Here is a 21,562-nt window from a genome sequence, read left to right on the forward strand (position 1 = left end):
TCAATATGCCAGCAAATTTGGAAAACTCAGCAGTGGCCACAGGACTGGAAAAGGTCAGTTTTCATTTCAATCCCAAAGAAAGGCAATGCCAAAGAATGCTCAAACTACAGCACAATTAAACTCATCTCACACGCTAGTAAAGTAATGCTTAAAATTCTCCAAGCCAGGCTTCAGCAATACGTGAACTGTGAACTTCCAGATGTTCAAGCTGGTTTTAGAAAAGGTGGAGGGACCAGAGATCAAATTGCCAACATCCTCTGGATCATTGAAAAAAACAAGAGAGTTCCAGAAAAACATTTATTTCTGCTTTATTGACTATGCCAAAGCCTTTGACTGTGTGGATCACAATAAACTGTGGAAATTCTGAAAGAGTTGGGAATACCAGACCACCTGACCTATCTCTTGAGAAACCTGTATGCAGGTCAGGAAGCAATAGCTAGAACTGGACATAGAACAACAGATTGGTTCCAAATAGGGAAAGGAGTACGTCGAGGCTGTATATTGCCACCCTGCTTATTTAACTTATATGCAGAGTACATCATGAGAAACGCTGGGCTGGAAGAAGCACAAGCTGGAATCAGGTTTGCCAGGAGAAATATCAATAACCTCAGACATGTATATGACACCACCCTTATGGCAGAAAGTGAAGAGGAAATATAAAGCCTTTTGATGAAAGTAAAGAGTGAAGAAGTTGGCTTAAAGCTCAACATTCAGAAAACCAAGATCATGGCATCTGGTCCCAACACTTCATGGGAAATAGATGGAGAAACAGTGGAAACAGTGTCAGACTTTATTTTTTTGGACTCCAAAATCACTGCAGATGGTGATTGCAGACATGAAATTAAAAGACGCTTACTCTTTGGAAGGAAAGTTTTGACCAACCTAGATAGCATATTCAAAAGCAGAGACATTACTTTGCCAATAAAGATCTGTCTAGTCAAGGCTAGTGGTTATGTATGGATGTGAGAGTTTGACTGTGAAGAAAACTGAGCACCGAAGAATTGATGCTTTTGAACTGTGGTGTTGGAGAAGACTCTTGAGAGTCCCTTGGACTGCAAGGAGATCCAACCAGTCCATTCTAGAGGAGATCAGCCCTGGGTGTTCTTTGGAAGGAATGATGCTGAGACTGAAACTCCAATACTTTGGCCACTTCATGCGAAGAGTTGACTCATTGGAAAAGGCCCTGATGCTGGGAGGGATTGGGGGCAGGAGGAGAAGGGGACAACAGAGCATGATGAGATGGCTGGATAGCATCACCGACTCCATCTTAATGAGTTTGAGTGTACTCCGGGAGTTGGTGATGGACAGGGAGGCCTTGCATGCTGTGATTCATGGGGTCACAAAGAGTGTACATGACTGAGCGAGTGAACTGAACTGAACTGAAGCAACTAAGCACAGCAAAAAAAAAAAAAAAAAAGAGGGCAGAAAGCTTTTATTTTTGGTGTCTCTTGTTTCTTAATCATTTTCAACTCAAGATAATCTTTAAAATGGTCAGTTTTAGAGTGGCATAATCTGTTGCCCTACATGTTCAACTTTTTACTGAAAAATATTTTTAATTGAAAATTTATTGAGGTAATTTTAGATTCACATGCAGTTGTAAAAATAATGCAGAAGGGTTCCATATATACTTCATCTCATTTTCCCCAAATGGAATATTATATAAAACTATAGTAGTGAAACTGAATGTCGCTCATTCGTGTCTGACTTTTTGTGACCCCGTGGACTATACAGTCCATGGAATTCTCCCAGCCAGAATACTGAAGTGGGTAGCTGTTCCCTTCTCCAGGGAATCTTCCCAACCCAGGGATCAAATCCTGGTCTTCTGCATTGCAGGTGGATTCTTTAACAGCTGAGCACAAGGGAAGCCCGAGTGGGTGGTCGGTCCCTTCTCTACTCTACTGGAAGTGGGTGGTCTATCCCTTCTCCATTGGATCTTCCTGACCCAGGAATAATCGAATCAGGGTCTCCTGCATTGCAGGCGGTTTCTTTATCAACTGAGTTATTGGGGAATAAAATATTACAACTCAGATATTGACCTTAATACAATCTATCAATCTTAATCAGATTATGTACTATTAGTATTCATTTGTGTGTGTGTGTATGTGTGTATTCAGATCTGTACACTTTTATCATGTATATAGTTTCTTATATTAATACCAGAGTCAAAATACTGAATAAACTGAATCAATTTCTGTGGAAAAGTAGGGGAAATAAATAAAGGCAAAATAAGATAGTGAATAATTCCAATATCACACCAATCTTTTCTATTACCTATTTCATATGTACTCTCTTCCCCCTTCTCTTATCACACTGTCTTCCATTTCTAAAATTTTGCCATTTTAAAGTGTTACATAAATGAAATCATACAGTATATAACTTTTTGGATTGCCTTTTTTCCACTCAGCATTTATCCCTGGGAGAGTTGTTGCATGTATCAATAGATTTTTTATTTTTCTTTGTAGTGCTGAGTAGTATGCCATGGTATATACATAGTACAGTTTAGTTAACCATTCTCCTGTTGAAGGAAGTGAGATGATTCTAATTTTTAACTGAAACCAAATGTGGCCTCTATACATGGACACCACATTAAATCTTGGAGATAAGATTTTTTTTTTTATTTTTTTTTATTTTTAAACCTGAAACACTGTTTTGTGTGAAGTAGAAAAGAATAGTTTTATTTCTTAGCCAGGTAAAGGGGGCTACAGCAGGCTAATGCCCTTAAAACCATGTGTTTCAACCTGGGGGGATGAGGAAGAATGAGGTGAGGAATCTTCCAGTGGAAGGGGGGGATTGCTGATGAGGACAAGGATCAGGGTGCCTGCAGGGCTCACATTCCTTCAATCTGGAGATCATCTGGTATCAGGTGATGATGGTTAACTGGGACCTTCTCTGGAAGAGTACTTCATCAAGTAGTTGACATCTTCATTTGGTGGAAGTTTTAGTTCTGCAGAAAAGCTCAAAGAAAATGTAATGTATATCCCTTGAAGGGGACCAGGACCCTGCTCCAATGGTTGCACTGTTGTTTCTTGACTGCTCCTCCCTTGTCTCCACATCCCCTCCATTCCCTGAATAACAGCTGTTTGAACCTGCCCTCAGGGAAGGGGACAGGAAAAGGCTTTTGTGCCCAGGAGGGTCATAGGATTCTGCTGGGATTCATGACTTCTATAAATAAAGCTGTTATAAACATTCATGTACAAGTTTTTGTGTAAATATCTGTTTTAATTTCTCTGGGATAAATTTCCAGGAGTTCAATTTGTGGGACCAAGGCAATGGCACCCCACTCCAGTATTCTTGCCTGGAAAATCCCATGGACGGAGGAGCCTGGTAGGCTGTAGTCCATGGGGTTGTGAAGAGTCGGACACAACTGAGCGACTTCACTTTCACTTTTCACTTTCATGCATGGAGAAGGAAATGGCAACCCACTCCAGTGTTCTTGCCTGGAGAATCCCAGGGACGGCGGAGCCTGGTGGGTTACCGTCTATGGGGTCGCACAGAGTCAGACACGACTGAAGCGACTTAGCAGCAGTAGCAGCAGCATGGTAATAATACGCTTAATTTCATAAGAAACTGCCCAGTTGTTTTCCAGAGTAGCTGTACGATTTTCCATTCCTACCAGCAATAAGTCAGTGATAGCTTTTTTCCTGCATCCTTAACAGTGTTTACTATTGTCACTAGATGTATTGTAGTCATTCCTCTGTAGTGATACACATTGTCATTTTAGTTTGCATTTTCTTGTGACACTGAACATTTTTTCCATGCACTTATTTGTCATTTGTATATCTTCTGTGAGAATTTTGTTCATTTATTTTTCCCATTTTCTAATTTTTTTTTTAACTATTGAATTTTGAGATTTGCTTTCTGAATACTAGTCTTTTGTTGGATATGTGGACTGCAAATATTTTGTCCCAGACTGAAGCATATTTTTTATTGGCTTTTATAGAACAAAGTTTTAAATTTTGATGTACCTGTATAATTGAGAAAATACTGAATTACAAATTAAGTCTGAAGTCTGAGTATTTCTCAATATCAAATTATCTCAAAATAATCAATTGTAGGGATTACCAGAGAGATGGTTGTAAATTTTAGAAATAGGATTTTAGTTAATGAGTTGCCAGTCCAGGTTCGATGCAGGATACTGGATGCTTGGGGCTGGTGCACTGGGACGACCCAGAGGGATGGAATGGGGAGGGAGGAGGGAGGAGGGTTCAGGATGGGGAACACATGTATACCTGTGGCGGATTCATTTTGATATTTGGCAAAACTAATACAGTTATGTAAAGTTTAAAAATAAAATTAAATTAAAAAAAAAAAAAGGAAATACAAAAACCTAGCATTTGTTAAGGATGTCTATATCAGACACTAGTCTATGAGGGAATTATTCTTATTACTACAACCTAACAATTGTGAAGTGAGTGTATAGCCTGGTAAAGGCTACCTAGACTTCTGTCAGATCAACCCAGAACCTCACAGACAAGGTAATTAGAGGGTAGCAGCTTATATTTGTGTTTACTTCAGAAAGAAGCCAGAGATAGACTACAAAGAGTACTTTGGACTTTCTCAGGATGTTTATTCTTTAACTTAAAAACCTAAGTGTTTTCAGAAGAGAACATTTCTTGAGATAGCCCAATGGTGAGTAGGCACTTACTCCTATTCTACTTCTCCATGGGATAACTTTGCTCCCTTGGAGTTAAAAGTTCAGTGTTTCAGAGAAAGCTCTGCCTCATGAATAATCATTCCTGTTTTGGTGAACTCTGAAAATATCTCCATTTTGGAATATCTAGAACATTATAATTATTCTGCAAGTATTGTAAGGGATGCAACTTTATAATATTTCAGCATTATTCATGTGTTTTCAATAGCCAGTTTTTTACAGCTTTCACAGTTCCAGAAGCTGAAGGGATTGTGTTCTACTGTCTGAACATAACACTACAAAGAAAATATTTGGAAGATTTCAGTGTTATTTATTATGGATGGCTAGAGGCCTTGAAGTTAATCATCTACATTAAAATATCCGCTGTATGTCTTTTTCCCCATCTACATCTTCAGTATTTCTATGTTTCCAAATATCTCATCATTATACACTTTCCAGCAAAATTTAAAAGGCCTCATTAAATCTTTTAAATATTCAGATTTAAAAGATTACAAAACTATGCTGTGTTTAAAAAAATGTCCTTACATTTTATATTCTAAAACTACCTCGAGAGATTTCTTAAAAATACTGATGCTTGGGACCAACATAAATCAATTAAATTAGAGTTTCTGGGGGTGGGATCAGTATTTTTAATAGCTTTTCAGATAATTATAATGCACTCCCAGGGATGAAAATCTTGAAATTAAATTTGATAAGTGATGGGGAAAATTAGATAATTATTATCCATAGAAAGCCTTAATTTTTAAAATTTTTCTATATATTTGCATTTTTGTTTTAATTCTAAGTTGATGGTATCCTGATTTTATTTTGAGTCATATAAAAAAGAAAAGAGATGAGACACATAAAAATGAATTTTTCAGTCTTAGTTGTAACAAAATTAAAGTTTAAGTCATCTACTTAAACTTTAAGGGACTTATTTGTTTATTTTTTTAGTGATATATGGAAAATATTGTTAATTATATTTATTTTAATATTGTGTAATTTCTTTTACCAATGTATGGAATGTTTCCATTATGAGGGCAATTACATCATTTTGGCAAGTCATATTGTCTAAATTAAAAGTAAGATGGTTTTAATCAAAATGTTCAAACAAAATAATAAATTAAAGGAAATCTTGGTTTCAAATAATGAGTGTTAGAATCAAAGCAGATAGATTATCTCTGCTCCTTTCAGTAATAGAAAAGATAAGTAAAAAGATAAGTTTTCCTTATCATTAAGGTTTTTCAATTTAAGTGATGACTTTTCTTCCAATGGTATACCTATTATATGATTGGGTCTGGGTTATCTATTTGATAAGCAGATCCAGAAAAATTTAAAAATAAATATATCTGGCAGAAAGGACTCTAATGCAGAGTGTATTAGTAATGCACTAATGGCATATTCTTCAGACAGACCTTAGAGCCCTTTCAGGACTTTTTAGTCTTAGTCACCCACACTGAGAATCTTCCAGTACAGACATAATTACATTTCTTTGTGTACATTCCAACACTTTTATAGGCATGCTCACATTTGATCTGTTTGCTCATGGCTATTGACTTAGCATGCTAAAAGCACTGAGTAGCTTCAATTGCATCAAAACCACTGTGTTCACTGCTAAATGATTTATCTTTTGAAACAGAGATCTGATTCAGAAATTATTCCAATAGAAGGAAACCAATTAATTCTTCAGTGTTGCTAAGACCTAAACATAATAACACAATGTTTAAGTTGTATGTAAAAATATTTATATTAATGAGATTTATAAATATTTACTTCTAAACATACTAATCTATGAAAACATATGTAGCCAATTTCCTAAATTCATAATAGGATTTTTAAAATATTTCAATTCTATTGTATATAACAGGAAATAAACATGCTCAAGAGCATTCAGGGATAAACTAATATATCTGACAGGAGAAAGGTATATGTAGGTGGCTAAGTGAATATAGATACAGGTTAAAATAGGAACTTTACCTTTTTTTCCCTGTGAACCTTAAATTATTAATCCTAAACTACTTTTTTTTAATACTGATATTAAAAAATCTAAGCCATACCAAGTAGCTCTATTGAATCACTGTGCTTCATCCCTATCTTCATAATATATGGAGATAGGTAGTATATTTAAAAGAAATTGTTGTGGAGATAATTCAACTTTACTAGGTAGAACTCCTTGAAGACAACTTATTTCAAAATGGAGTTAATTAAATAACCCATACCTTCATTCAAGATTTATAATTTTATCTCTGCTCTAGGCATCATGCTCCGTGCTAAAGACAAAAAGCTCACAAACACACAGTTCCTTTCCCCTCAGCACTCACAATCTAGGAACAAAGATGTAGAGTAGTAGAAACTGGGGAACTATGGCCCAAAATCTGCAACTTCCTTGCTCTGTGTCACTGCTTTACAAAACCTAAGTTTGAGTCTAGAAACTGCAGAATTTTAGCTAGTTGAGAAAGTTCTGATATTGTGGGTTAGTGTGGAGTTGAGCATATTTAGTATGTACCCTCTCTTTCCAAAAAGGGATTGTTCAGTTCAGTTCAGTCACTCACTCAGTCGTTTCCGACTCTGCGACCGCATGGATTGCAGCACGCCAGGCTTTCCTGTCCATTACCAACTCGCGGAGCTTACTCAAACTCATGTCCATCGTGTCGGTGATATAATCCAATCATCTAATCCTCTGTCATCCATACATGGCTACTGGAAAAACCATAACTTTGACTACATGGACCTTTGTTGGTAAAGTAATGTCTCTGCCTTTTAATATGCTATCTAGGTTGGTCATAGCTTTTCTTCCAAGGAGCAAGTGTCTTTTAATTTCATGACTGCAGTCACCATCTGTAGTGATTTTGGAGCCCAAAATAAAGTCTCACTGTTTCCAGTGTTTCCCCATCTATTTGCCATAAAGTGAAGGGACCAGATGCCATGATCTTAGTTTTCCGGATGTTGAGCTTTAAGCCAACTTTTTCACTCTCCTTTCACTTTCATCAAGAGGCTCTTTAGTTTTTCTTTGCTTTCTTCCATAAAGGAGGTGTTCTCTGCATATCTGCAGTTATTGATATTTCTCCCAACAATCTTGATTCCAGCTTGTGCTTCATCCAGCCTGGCATTTCGCATGATGTACTCTGCATATAAGTTAAATAAGCAGGGTGACAATATACAGCCTTGACATACTCCTTTCCCTATTTGGAACCAGTCTATTATTACATGTCCATTTCTAACTGTTGCTTCCTGACCTGTATACAGATATCTCAGGAGGCAGGTCAGGTGTCTGGTATTCCCACCTCTTTAAAAATTTTCCACATTTTGTTGTGATCCACACAGGCAAAGGCTTTGGCATAGTTAATAAAGCAAAAGTAGATGTTTTTCTGATAAGGGTTGAGGACACTTAAAAACATTTCCTAAGATGAGATAGACAGAAATATTAATTTTAAAAATCAAGGTGTAGGGTAATTAGAACTCTCTGTTGAAGCCAGGAGGGAAATTTTGTGGTATAAATGCAATTGCTTTACAGGTGCTGGAGATGGGTCACAAATCTGACTCTTCGGTTTCTTTGCAGCCAAAGCAAAGACAGAAATATGATCAGTTACAATTTTTATATTTTCCACATAAAGCTTTTCCTGGCACTGAGCCCTGAGAGAAATTCCTCCCATGGGTCCTTATATAAAGAGGTCACAGTGTGATGTATTATTTCAGACACTATATCCTGTGAAGTATAACAGTGGGTTTCCTATGGCTACTTCTTATACCTTTCATTTATACCAAGAGAAAATGCTAAAGTCCAATTCAGAAGAAATTCAGAGAGAGAGACAAAGCCTTAACAATCTAAAAATAAAAATAATTCTCTGATGATTTAACTTGATTGAGAAATAAAATTTAGAATATCTAGGGTGATAGATACCTTGCCTTAAAGAGAATTTGTTAATTTGATTCTTGTTGAAAATTCAGCAACAGAAACTTTGGGGTTATATTTGAACCATAAATCTATAGTAAAGATATGCTTCAGCTTAATTAAAGATGGAATTATATGCTTTAGATGGTCAACTAAGTAGAAGGTAAAACAGACCACTTATAACATTAAGGTGTCTAAACCAGAATTTATTTATACTAGAAAAGATATATGGTGGTGGCTTAGGAACTGCTTACAGAATAACCAAACTTTCTCTCATTAAAAAAAAAAAGAATGATGAATGACTTTCACCATGAAAATATTATCTCATAGATAATAGATAATAGTAGCTTTTGATTTTTTTGTGATAGTAATGAAAGCTAATGACCCACAGTATTTATAAAAATAATTTTTGAAAATTTTATCCCTTCAGTGATTTGTATTTCCTGGTAAATATTTCCTGTATTTGTAATTTCCTGGTAAACTTTTCAGACTTTCATCAAGAAAACGTACCAATAAGTCAGTAAATAGCTTGGATATTGTATAGACTTGTTTTATTGTTGCTACTTGATTAAAATTGGTCCACTCACTAACTGTAGTTGAGAGTATTAAGCTATGTTATCACTTTTTCCATGAAATTGAACTCAGTGATTCTCTCTGTTTTCCTTCTTTCTTCCATCTTCCCTTTTTTCTTACCTTTTCTTCCTTTCCTCTTTCTTTCCTTTTTCATCTTAGGTTTTTGCTTTTTTCGTTTTGTTTTAATAGAGAAGGGACTTTTTTGTGTCTTTTATTCACTTCATTCTGTGAGGGAGGTCCCATAAACAGATTATTTATTGTATGCCTGCTTTGTGCCCATATATGCTTCTTTCACAAGTATTAATAGTTGTGAGTCACAGAACACCAACATGAAGCCACAGCGTTCATTTTATAACGTGGGTGGATCATGAACCTACTGAGTATGCCTATAATTAATTAGATGTATATCCTTGGCAACCAAAATGTACATGTCCTGAGACATTTGAAAACCAAGAACACCCCTATAATGTAGGGAATTGTTCATAAACTACTATAAAGTGAACTTACAGTGATACATCCTGCAGGGACAATGGTCTTAAGCCATTGGCTTGGTTCACTTCTTTTCTGTATGGTTTATTTCTCAATGACAGCTCCTAAATGAGCTCAATTCATTGCCACACTTCAATAAAATTATTAATTGTTGAAATTCTATCTTTGGATTTACTTGAAGAGTACTGAAAACCACCACTTTAAATCTGTAACTTTCTAAGGTAGATTTTACTGAAAGTAAAGGGGAAATTAGAAATTTCATTAATAAAATAAGTATCCCTAATAAGTGTTACACATTAAAGCTTTCTGAGGCAAAGCAGTATAATGAAGAAAGAAAACACTCAATTTAGAAATAGAAACCTTAAAATCTCTGGAATGTCCACTTACCTACTGTGGCCTCAAATAGATTTCTTGACTATTTTGGGTATTATTTTCCTTATCTGTAAAATGAAGCAATCATTCCTCTTAAAGTTGCAAGATGATTACGATAATCAGTAGGGATAACCATTGTGTAATAAAAGTATATTTTTTGACTAATAGTTCAAACAGTATTGAATCTCCCTGTTAGCCAGATCATAGTTTTAAAAACAGAAATCTGAGCTTGCAACTTATTCTTTCCTCCAAATCCAGTGCTAGGTGAATATTACAGTTTAAGTGGCTACCGTTATGGTTAAGTTGTATCATTTAATTACAGGTCTATCAATAGACTATGTGGAAAACAAACTTTATTGGATCAGTTCAGGAAATGGAACCATAAATAGATGCAACCTGGATGGCAGTAATTTAGAAGTAATAGAGACAATGAAAGAAGAATTAACAAAAGCTACAGCCCTAACCATCATGGGTAAGTACAATGGTTCTATATCTCGGATGCTTGTATTGATTGGGTTTGATTAATTATGACCTATTAAAAGCTTAAAAAAGTTACTGCTCCATTAACACTAGAAGCACATTCAAGTTGCACATCTCTAAGAGAGTTTTTCTTTTCTTTTTTTCTTAACCTTATCAAACAAACTTATAAGATTATCCAGGTCAGGGACTGTTAGCAATACTAACTTCACTGTTATTGATTCTTGGCTTATTATTATTGATATTATTTTAACTATTATTTTCCATGTTCTACTATAATATTCTAAACTGCAATGGCCGTGGGTATTTGTCAAAATAAAGGAAAATCTTATCTCTGCTTATAAAGGATAATACACAGATAATTGAAAAAACAAGTCCACAGTATCATTGACTAATGATTTAAATTCTTTCACGAAAATGCTTTATACATACACAAACGCACAAGGATTATACCTGACAAGTGGTTAGAGTAGAAATTTACTTAAAATTGTCTCATAAAGCAATAAGAAAGTAAGATTAGTTTGTATTACTTGACTTTATCAAATTAAGAGGAAAAAAATGATTTTTGTGTATTTGTACATAGTTTAAATCACCTGAATAAAAACAGCAGCGTTTAAATTCTTAAAATCGTTTGATAAACTGCAACAATTCCCAAAACAACATTCATACTATGTTTTCAAAAACTGAATTCCAATAAACTTCATGAAATCAAGCCACTGGCAAATACTATAGCCAAGGAACCTGATAAGTAGAGGAAGCATGTTACAAATATGTCATAACATTTCAAGGGATGACTTTCAGTGAATGTATATACATATCACATAATTTATATACTATAAAAATCATTGCCTTATAGAAAAATGTAGGCTTTATAAAAATTTATTTCTGCTAACATGATTGCTACCAACCTTGCTGTGAGTAGGAAATGAATACTAAACTTATAGAACTCATTGCTATGAACAAAATCTCAAAAATGGCACAGTAGTCCATTTTAACAATAAAAACACCAATTTTGTTTTCTGCTGTAAAGTAAAGAAAAAACTCGGATGAAATCATTATGTATATATTGGGTCAGTGGTGTGCATCTTACATGACATCAGTGCCATACAGGAACCAACCTTGAGTAAATTAACATTTTTTTCTTTTAACAAGTGGATGGTTATATATGTGTACCTCTCCCTGTCACCATAATTTGATTAACCCTGGAAGATAAAAAATGAATTAAAAAAACCTATTAATATCTATATTGTCAGTGCATCAACTAGATATATCAAAATATATCATCAGTTTGAGGGCTTAAAGGACATCACCATAGAGAAGCAGATGAACAATGACTCCTCTCCGAAGGTCCCTATCTTGTCCTTGAATTTTTCCTTCTGTTGAGATTCCCCTTTCTTCATTCAGAGCCTCTCTACTCTTTTTCTTTGGGGCTGGTATAAAGGGTGATGACCTGCTTCCTGCTGAGACTGAATAGTATAGTCATGTAAAAAAGGCAATAAAAAAAGTTAAAAAAAAGAAGAACCTTACCACTATCCAGGGGCTTGCTGATAATTACAGCTACAAATGTTTAAGAAGAAATTTGCCTACAGTGATTCTGAAGTTGCACATTCAGGAACAAATAAATTATTAATATGTTGTGACTGGTTATATGCCAGCTCCTCAGACTACCTAGGTGATAAGTAACTTAAAGTTTGTGTTTCATTAAGATTTAGAAGTGATTTTCCTAAAAATTGAGTTAATAATCTCTTTGGACACATTTTTCAGTTTTTTTAAACCTCAAATATTATATCTTGTAAGTCTTTGGGGTCCCCAGTTTTACTTGGAATGGTATATACAAAATAAACTGAAAAAAGCTTTGAAATATTAAATCAAGTAAAGTAGTAGGACATTAGATTAAAATAAAGGAATTGTTTGATGAGTCAATGAAGTGCAAGACCCAAAGACCAAAATTGCTACATCTAAGTCTCCCAAAGACGTTGATACTTCTTTCAAGAGGTAGAATTCAACTTCTCTCCCCTTGAGTGTGGGCTGGACTTAGTTGCTCACGTCTAATGAATAAAATAAGGCTGATGTGATGGTGTGTGACTTTGGAGATGAGATCATAAAAATCACGAGCCTTCCTTCTTGCCCTCTATCTCGTGGGTCACTAACTTTGGGCAAAGCCAGGGGACATGTTGTGAGGCTCCACAAGCAGTCTTCTGGGGAAGTTCATATAGCAAGGAACTGAGACCTCTAGCCAACAGCCATATGAGGGAGTCTTCTTGAAGCCCTCAGCACAGTCAAGATTTCAGCTGACTACATCCAAAGCCAATATATTACAGCAACCTCAGGAGAGATTCCAAACCAGCACCAGCCACTCACATGCTGCTGCTGCTGCTAAGTTGCTTTAGTTGTGTCCAACTCTGTGCGACCCCATAGACGGCAACCCACCAGGCTCCCCCGTCCCTGGGATTTTCCAGGCAAGAATACTGGAGTGGGTTGCCATTTCCTCCTCCAATGCATGAAAGTGAAAAGTGAAAGTGAAGTCGCTCAGTCGTGTCCGACTCTTAGCGACCCCATGGACTGCAGCCTACCAGGCTCCTCCAGTGGCTCCCAGATTCTGGATCCATAGAAACCATGTGAAAAAATAAACATTTACTGTTTTAAGATCCTAAGTTTTGGGGTTAACTTGTTACACAGCAACAGATAACTAATTCATATGTCGTTCCATCCATAGAGCTCGTTCATTAATGATGAACAGATTCACAGACTCAAATACTTATTTAATAGAGAGAGGCAAGTTATGAATAACAGGTATAATAACGTGGTAGCACAACATGTTAGTAAGTAGCAACTGAGTCTAGGCTTCAATATCTAGACTTGAGAATGGCATGAAGGGTTATAAAACTGGAGAGAGCTAATGGACCACTTGAGGTAGAACACCTCTCAGTTCCACTAATTTTTGCCATAAGGAATGTTAACCAGTTGTGCCAGATCTTTCATTTTTCACAAGAAGCAAGAAATCCATAATTTTTTTATCTCACAATTTTTAATGTTAGTCCATAATCACATTAAAAAAAATACCATGCAGGCCAACATACTGTATAAACTAATTGTGAAGGATAACACCCTACAAACCAAAAAACTAACTCCAAATAATAACAAAAATATTACTATAACAATCCTCTATGTGTTTGATTCAGCTCAGAGGCACCAGTTAGCTACCATCTCTGGTTCCATTATTCTTTTTTATTAAAATTTTCATTAATTTAAACATGTAATACCCATACATATTTGGGATTTTATATAATTTTTATTTTATATTGGAGTATAGCCAATTAATAATTTTTTGATAGTTTCAAGTGGACAGCAGAAGGACTCAGCCATATATTATACATATGTCCATTCTTCCCCAAATTTCCTTCCCATTCAGGCTGCCACATACTATTGTGCAGAGTTCCCTGTGCTATAAGTAGGTCGTTGTTGGTTATCCATTTTAAATATCCCTAATCTTTTCCCCCTGGTAACCATAAGTTCATTCTCTGTGAGTCTGTTGTGTAAATAAGTTCAATTTTATCCTTTCTTTTCAGATTCTGCATATAATGGATATAAGCATATATCTTCTTCCTCTGTCTGACTTACTTCACTTAGTATGGCAATCTCTACGTCCATCCATGTTGCTGCAAATGGCATTAGTTCATTTTTTTAAATGATTGAGTTAATATTCCATTGTATATATTTACCACACCTTCTTTCTGTCATCTTTTATATTAATGACTTTGAATTGTAGAGTGAAGAGGATGGAATTAAGACAGTTAATGCCCATCTATACCCCACTCCAGTACTCTTGCCTGGAAAATCCCATGGACGGAGGAGCCTGGTAGGCTGCAGTCCATGGGGTCCCGAAGAGTCGGACATGAATGAACAACTTCACTTTCACTTTTCACTTTCATGCATTGGAGAAGGAAATGGCAACCCACTCCAGTGTTCTTGCCTGGAGAATCCCAGGGACGGGAGAGCCTGGTGGGCTGCCGTCTATGGGGTCACAGAGAGTCGGACACAACTGAAGTGACTTAGTAGTAGTATACTGTTAGAGGGGGCTTGTAGAAAAAAAAAATAATAATCTGGTAGAGCTGATTTATTTTACAGGGGAGAAAGGGTTCCTCTTCTAGTGAGCAGGACATGATTTCCTACAAGGCTTTCATGGTCTTATTCAACCAGACTGTATTTTGCCTGAGGCACATATAGATAAAAAACATGAATGTGAGGTCAACCTTTTATTTGAGTTACTTCATTTTTGACAAAGAAATGTAATTTCTGGATGTCGAATTTATATCCTAATATCAGTGGATATTCATTTCTATTAATTCTTTTAACAAATATTTATTAGTGCCTACCATGTAGCAGGCACTGTTATATATGGTAGTAAGACTCCTGACTTCATCAAACTTGCAGAAAAGCAAGGAAGACAGACAATAAGTAGGGTAGAAAACCCATAGAATTATAGGTAACTGTTAAGGGCCAAAAAAGAAAAAAAAAATCAGGGGAAAGAGATATAAAAGTATATGAGTAAGAATAAAAATTTAGGTTTAGGTTGAATGCCCAAGAAGAGTGAGTAATGCCATATGAACCAACAAAAACTGTTTCAGTTGTTCCTTTGGTTTTCAACTTTTATGTTATATTTTAAAATTTTTGTTCTGAAAAAAGATCTTTTTAAATAATTTAATAATATCAAATCTTCATGGGGGATTCTGATAATTTACCAGGTGATTGCTAAGCTAAGTCACTTCAGTCGTGTCCGACTCTGTGCGACCCCATAGACGGCAGCCCACCAGGGTCCCCCGTCCCTGGGATTCTCCAGGCAAGAATACTGGAGTGGGTTGCCATTTCCTGGAGTTAGCCATGGTTCAAATGCAATGTTGTTTGTGATTCACTTTTTCTCCAGTGAGTCTGAAGTGATTTACACATTGTGTACCATGGCTATTTAACTTCTATTACCTTTTGCTCTGGACTGAATGTTTGCATTCCCCCTAATTTATATGTTGAAGCCCTAATATGAAGGTATTAGGGAAGTAACTAGGTCATGCCATTAGAGCTTCTATGATGGAATTAGTGTCCTTCAAAAAGACCAGAGAGCTAGACTCACTATCTCTCTCTACAGTGTGAGAATACAGCAAGAAAGTGCTGGCATCCTGATCTTGGACTTCCAGCCCCCAGAACTGTGAGAAATAAATATCTGTTATTTAAGTTACCCAATCTATAGTATTTGTTAAAGCAGCCAAACTCACTAAAATACTTTCCCAGTTACCAAATATAAGCTGACCTAGCCTAAAACTTTGGACATCAAATTCTTTCCCATTTAAAAAAAAAAAATGACTTTGTCAATTGTCTTTTCCCAGATACCAGAGCTAACAAATATAATGGGCTTCCCAGGTGGCACAATAGTAAAGAATCCCTCTGCCAATGCAGGAGATGCAAGAGAGGCAGCTTCAATCTCTGGGTCAGGAATGTTCCTTTGAGGAGGAAATGACAGCCCACTCTAATATTCTTGCTTGTAGAATCCCATGGACAGAGGAGTTTGGTGGGCTACAGTCTATAGGATTGAAAAGATTGTACATGTATAGGATTGAAAGGATTGTACTTGTATGTGCCTGAGCATACATGTACACAATAAATATAATAGTTTTTGCTTTCAAAAACAATAGCTAATAGCTCTAAAATTATGTCTACTTCTTATTTTTCTTAGATAATTTTTCTCAGTATTTAACAGTAATTTTTAAAAGAATTTTCTTTTATAAATATACTTCAGTTCCATGATATAAGTTTACTCTAAAACATTTTCGACATGATTTTCAAAAGGTTTATGTTTCCAAATAGTGTACAGTCAGTATGTTATATTCAACTATTGACTAGCTAGTTCTCAGATATAGAACTTTTTTGTTTGTTTTTATTCACCCTTTTCTCATAATTTTTGGCATTTTCGTGATCATTAATGTCTGCAGGATACAGTGAGGTAACCACAAATTAATCAAGTTCCTATTCACTCTTAAGTGCCTTTATGAGGAGAAAGAGGTTAAACTATTGATTAAAATTAGAGTTAGTGACTTATTTATGGATTATATTTAACATACTGTTCCTCTTCACTGACAGTGTATGCAGTTTGAGAGCAGACTGCATATATTTTATCCACACTGAAGAGAAAGTTAGAAAAATCAGTTCATGGATTTAAAGGAAAATACACAAGTGAAATAAATGTACTGCCAGAAATAGGCTTAATAATATTTGGAGAAAATTAAGATGGAATTCAGGAAAGAGCAGGATGTTAACTTAGCTGTATTTTATACATTCAGGATGAGTCAGGAAAGACCTGGGGCAAATGGACTACAGATTTAAAATAGAAGTGAGGCTGTTCTGTGCTCAGTCACTTAGTCATGTCCAACTCTTTACAACCGCATGGACTGTAGAAATCAGTCTCCTCTATCCATTGGGATTCTCTAGGCAAGAATATTTGGAGAAGGCAATGGCACCCTACTCCAATACTCTTGCTTGGAAAATCCCATGGACGGAGAAGCCTGGTAGGCTGCAGTCCATGAGGTCGCTAAGAGTCAGACACGACTGAGCAACTTGACCTTCACTTTTCACTTTCATGCATTGGAGACGGAAATGGCAACCCACTCCAGTGTTCTTACCTGGAGAATCCCAGGGATGGGGGAGCCTGGTGGGCTGCCATCTACGGGATCACATAGAGTCAGACACGACTGAAGTGACTTAGCAGCAGCAGCGGCAGGCAAGAATATTGGAGTGGGTTGCCATGCCCTCCTCAAGGGGATTTCCCAACCCAGGGATCGAACCCAGGTCTCCAGCATTGCAGGCAGATTCTTTACCATCTGAGCCACCAAGGAAGCCCTAAAATGAGGACACAGGAATTATTCAAGCAAACTTGACAAAATTTGTATGTCTGAATAGAAAATCCTTGATATTTTTTTATTTAATGGTCAGCATCTTATTCAATCATAGGTGATGTTTATATAGTCCATTCAAACATGTCATGTAGTAATTTGTCAAGTTTTGCTTGGGCAAGAGTTCGAGTCCTAGACACTACAAGAGGTGTGACTTTGAATTTAAACCTCCACCCCATGCTGACACTCAGTGAGCTTTTTATTCATTAGCTCATATGTTACTCCATTGCATATAAAGTATTCCCATTGAGATTCAAGCATACATCTACTTTTTTAGTTTCATTTTGTGGTACAATATGATCTTTGGAAATTGTATTTACCATGGTATTTATAGATAGGAATTCCAAAGTTAACATGGCAAATTCTTCTTGAATGTCAAGAAGTGTGTATGTGTATGTTGCTAAAGAACCTGTCTGCCAATGCAGGAGATGTAAGACATGAGGATCCAATTCTTGAATCAGAAATATTCCCTGGAGGAGGGCATGGCAACCCACTCCAGTATTCTTGCCTGGAGAATCACATGGACAGAGGAGTCTGGAGGGCTACAGTCCACAGGGTCACATGGATTCAGACATGACTAAAGTGACTTAGCACGCATGTGCACATGCATGCATGAGTGCATACACACACATATGTGTGTGTGTGTGTGTGTGTATATATTAGTAGCATTCTTTATGTGTTTAAATCAGACAGTTTTTTTTTTTCAAATATTTGTTTATATATTTGGTTGTACCAGGTCTAAGTTGCAGCATGTGGGATCTAACCCCTTGATCAGGGATCCAACCCAGGCCCCTTGCATTGGGAATGCAGTCTTAACCACTGGACCACCAGGGAAATTCTAAATCATAGACTTTCAGAATTAAATGTTACCTTGTCTATAGTCCACGGGGTTGCAAAGAGCTGGACACAACTGTGTGACTTTCACTTTCATTTTTGTGCCTTCTAAGTCACTTTAGTCATGTCTGACTCTGTGACCCTATCGACTATAGTTTGTCAGGTTTCTCTGTCCATTGGGATACTGAAGTGGGTTGCCATTTCCTCCTCCAGGGTATGTTCCCAGGGATTGAACCCCCCTCTCTTATGTTTCCTGCATTGGCAGGTAGGTCATTTACCACTAGCGCCCCCTGGGAAGTCCTTCCAGATCATTAAAGTTACTTTGTCAGTTGAAGAAATGTACTTTAGATTCCTGTTCTTAATATTTACTAACCAGCAGTGGATATGGGACAACTACTGATTTCTACGCTTAATTTTCTATTCTGCAAAAATATGAGCTTTGACCATAAGATCTACAAAATTTTAAAAACTTGTATGATTTTATCACTAACAGATTAACCCAGGGTGCAGGAAATTGTTTAAAATTAACCATTATCTAAGTTGAAGTAATACACCAGAAGCAATAAAATTGTGGCTAAAAATAAAATTAATGTGTAAAGTTATGTTAAATCACAATTCATATTAATCTTTTAGAAGTTGGGCAAAATTATTCAATTTGTCTTTAGTTGAGAATTTGGTGGATGTTTACAACCTAGGATTACTCAAATTAGTTGTTTTAAAATAGGCTTCTACTTTTTATAAATACCGAAAGTGAAAGTGGAGAGTGAAAAAGTTGGCTTAAAGCTCAACATTCAGAAAAGGAAGATCATGACATCTGGTCCCACCACTTCATGGGAAATAGATGGGGAAACAGTGGAAACAGTGTCAGACTTTATTTTTCTGGGCTCCAAAATCAATACAGATGGTGACTGCAGCCATGAAATTAAAAGACGCTTACTCCTTGGAAGGAAAGTTATGACCAACGTAGATGGCATATTGAAAAGCAGAGACATTACTTTGCCAACAAAGGTTCGTCTAGTCAAGGCTATAGTTTTTCCTGTGATCATGTATGGATGTGAGAGTTGGACTGTGAAGAAGGCTGAGCACCTAAGAATTGATGCTTTTGAACTGTGGTGTTGGAGAAGACTCTTGAGAGTCCCTTGGACTGCAAGGAGATCCAACCAGTCCATTCTAAAGTAGATCAGCCCTGGGATTTCTTTGGAAGGAATGATAGCTGAAACTCCAGTACTTTGGCCACCTCATGCGAAGAGTTGACTCATTGCAAAAGACTCTGATGCTGGGAGGGATTGGGGGCAGGAGGAGAAGGGGACGACAGAGGATGAGATGGCTGGATGGCATCACTGACTCGATGGACGTGAGTCTGAGTGAACTCCAGGAGTTGGTGATGGATAGGGAGGCCTGGTGTGCTGCGATTCATGGGGTCGCAAAGAGTTGGACATGATTGAGCAACTGATCTGATCTGAAGTAACTATCTTCAACAATCATCTGATTCTTAGCATCATTTGAATAAACTGGCAAACTTATCTTTATAATAAAAGAAACTTTGAATAACAGTAAAGGCCAAATAAATAAGTAAATAAAGCTACACATTTTCTGTGGATACTTAAACCCTCTCAGTTGAAGTTTTATGTGCTACCAACTATAGTTGAAATATATTATATTATTGATCTGTTTCAAGTAGCAATTTGTAAGAATAAGCTTAATATGTAAATATTAGAAGGACATTGAATTTTGGCTACTGTTAGAATCAATCAGGGAGGAGAAAAAGGATCCTTCAGGGGGGAGAGTGCATTTTCACTGTCTTATCAGAAACAAACTCAGTCCTGTAGTGAATAAAATGTTAGCTTCTCTCAATTTGGCTATGAACACTTTTATTTTAAAGCAGTGTTAACAAAATAATCATTTGCCCTTTAGGGAGCCCTTGAAAGTCTTTACTAAATGTAGCCCTTAAAGACATCTGTTCATAGTTTCCAGAAGTTCACTTTACAAAATCAAAGTCATCATAATAGTTGCTGTGAAAATTCCCAGTGCATGGATAATTTGCAATGGGAAACCAAGGTTGTCAGATTAAATGCTTGCAGAACCAGCTGAATAACAGAGAAGGACATATCTATTTGCTTGAAAATACAGTGTAAATATTTTTGGGGATTAAATGATTTGAGTGTTCCCACTGGAGCTTCTACAACAAAGCACAATCATCTAGTCTCTTTGCTGACTGAAAAAAAAAAAAAAAAAAAAAGCCTCTAAGCTTAATGGCAAAAAATTTAGGCTCTACATACACTAACACAGGTTTGCACTGCTAATTTCTGTGGTATACTTTCATTATTTGATTCTGTTTTCTTTTCAGAATTATATTTGGTATGATAATATGTTACAATTTATTAAAAATAAAGCATAACCTAGCCCTCAGTTTGCATACTTGTAAATTGCCTCAGATCTAAAATACACTCTATAAATAAAAATAGAAATGTAAAAAGTGTATATACAATAATCAATCAAGTAAAACTGGTACAGAGAAATCATCAAAACTTTTTTTTTCTACTTTATTTCTTGAGATGAATTATTGTAGCAAACTGTCATGGCATCGACGAAACATTATAAATGATAGCAAGTGACAGGCTGTGAGTCTGGTGCATTTAGTCTTGTTAAGATCCTTAGACAGAGCACTTGCAGATTCACGCTGAAATCTAGTCTGAAAGGATTCTATGTTATATGACAAGGTGGTGGGTCTGATAACTTGCAAATTCTTGACTTTAATAGTCTACCTTAAGAAGTCATTTCCTCTGTTTTGTGCAAGGCAAGTCCACTTCACATGTTTTCAAGGGCAGTTTTTTCCTTTTTTTTTTTTAAATCAAAGCTTACCGAATATTTCACTCCCTCTGAATGTGAAAAGAAGCTGAAACTTAGTTCCAAGGGGTTCTTACTACTTATGAATTTCTTCCCCCAACCTGTGGCTGATCTTTAGATTGCTAGGTTTCCTTTTATATATGATAGCTCTGCCCCTTTATTTGTTTTGCTTTCAGAGTCTAGTTAGATACTCACTAACATTTTATTTAGGCTACTACAACTCTTTAACTTCTTTCCACTCTTCATATCTCTGGTCCCCAAGCTATTAAGACCTGCAAAGTTCAGACCTGCTGTGGCACCCCCTCCCTGGGTCATAATATTTCAGAGGCTGGAATACTCACTCAGAACTTACTCTGAAATGCTCATTTTTTTTCTCCTTTTCATTCACCAGAAGCTGTTTGTCACAACATTATTAGTTTACCTTATGTGTGCTGAGTTGCTTCAGTCATATCCAACTCTTTGCCACCCTATGGACTTGTAGCCCCCCAGGCTCCTCTGTTCTTGGAATTC

At 36.3% G+C, this 21,562-nt stretch overlaps 1 protein-coding gene across 1 annotated transcript in view; it reads left to right on the top strand.

Moving 5' to 3' along the window:
• The window catches only part of LRP1B (LDL receptor related protein 1B), a 2,209,913-nt gene that overhangs the window by 1,511,091 nt on the left and 677,260 nt on the right, over window positions 1-21,562 (top strand). Inside the window, exon 32 of the mRNA XM_025261770.3 lies at window positions 10,279-10,428. Within this exon, the coding sequence (XP_025117555.3) occupies window positions 10,279-10,428 (150 nt within the window). The remainder of the gene's footprint in view (window positions 1-10,278; window positions 10,429-21,562) is intronic.

This window comes from Bubalus bubalis, chromosome 2 (assembly GCF_019923935.1).
Source record: "Bubalus bubalis isolate 160015118507 breed Murrah chromosome 2, NDDB_SH_1, whole genome shotgun sequence".
NCBI lineage: Eukaryota > Metazoa > Chordata > Mammalia > Artiodactyla > Bovidae > Bubalus > Bubalus bubalis.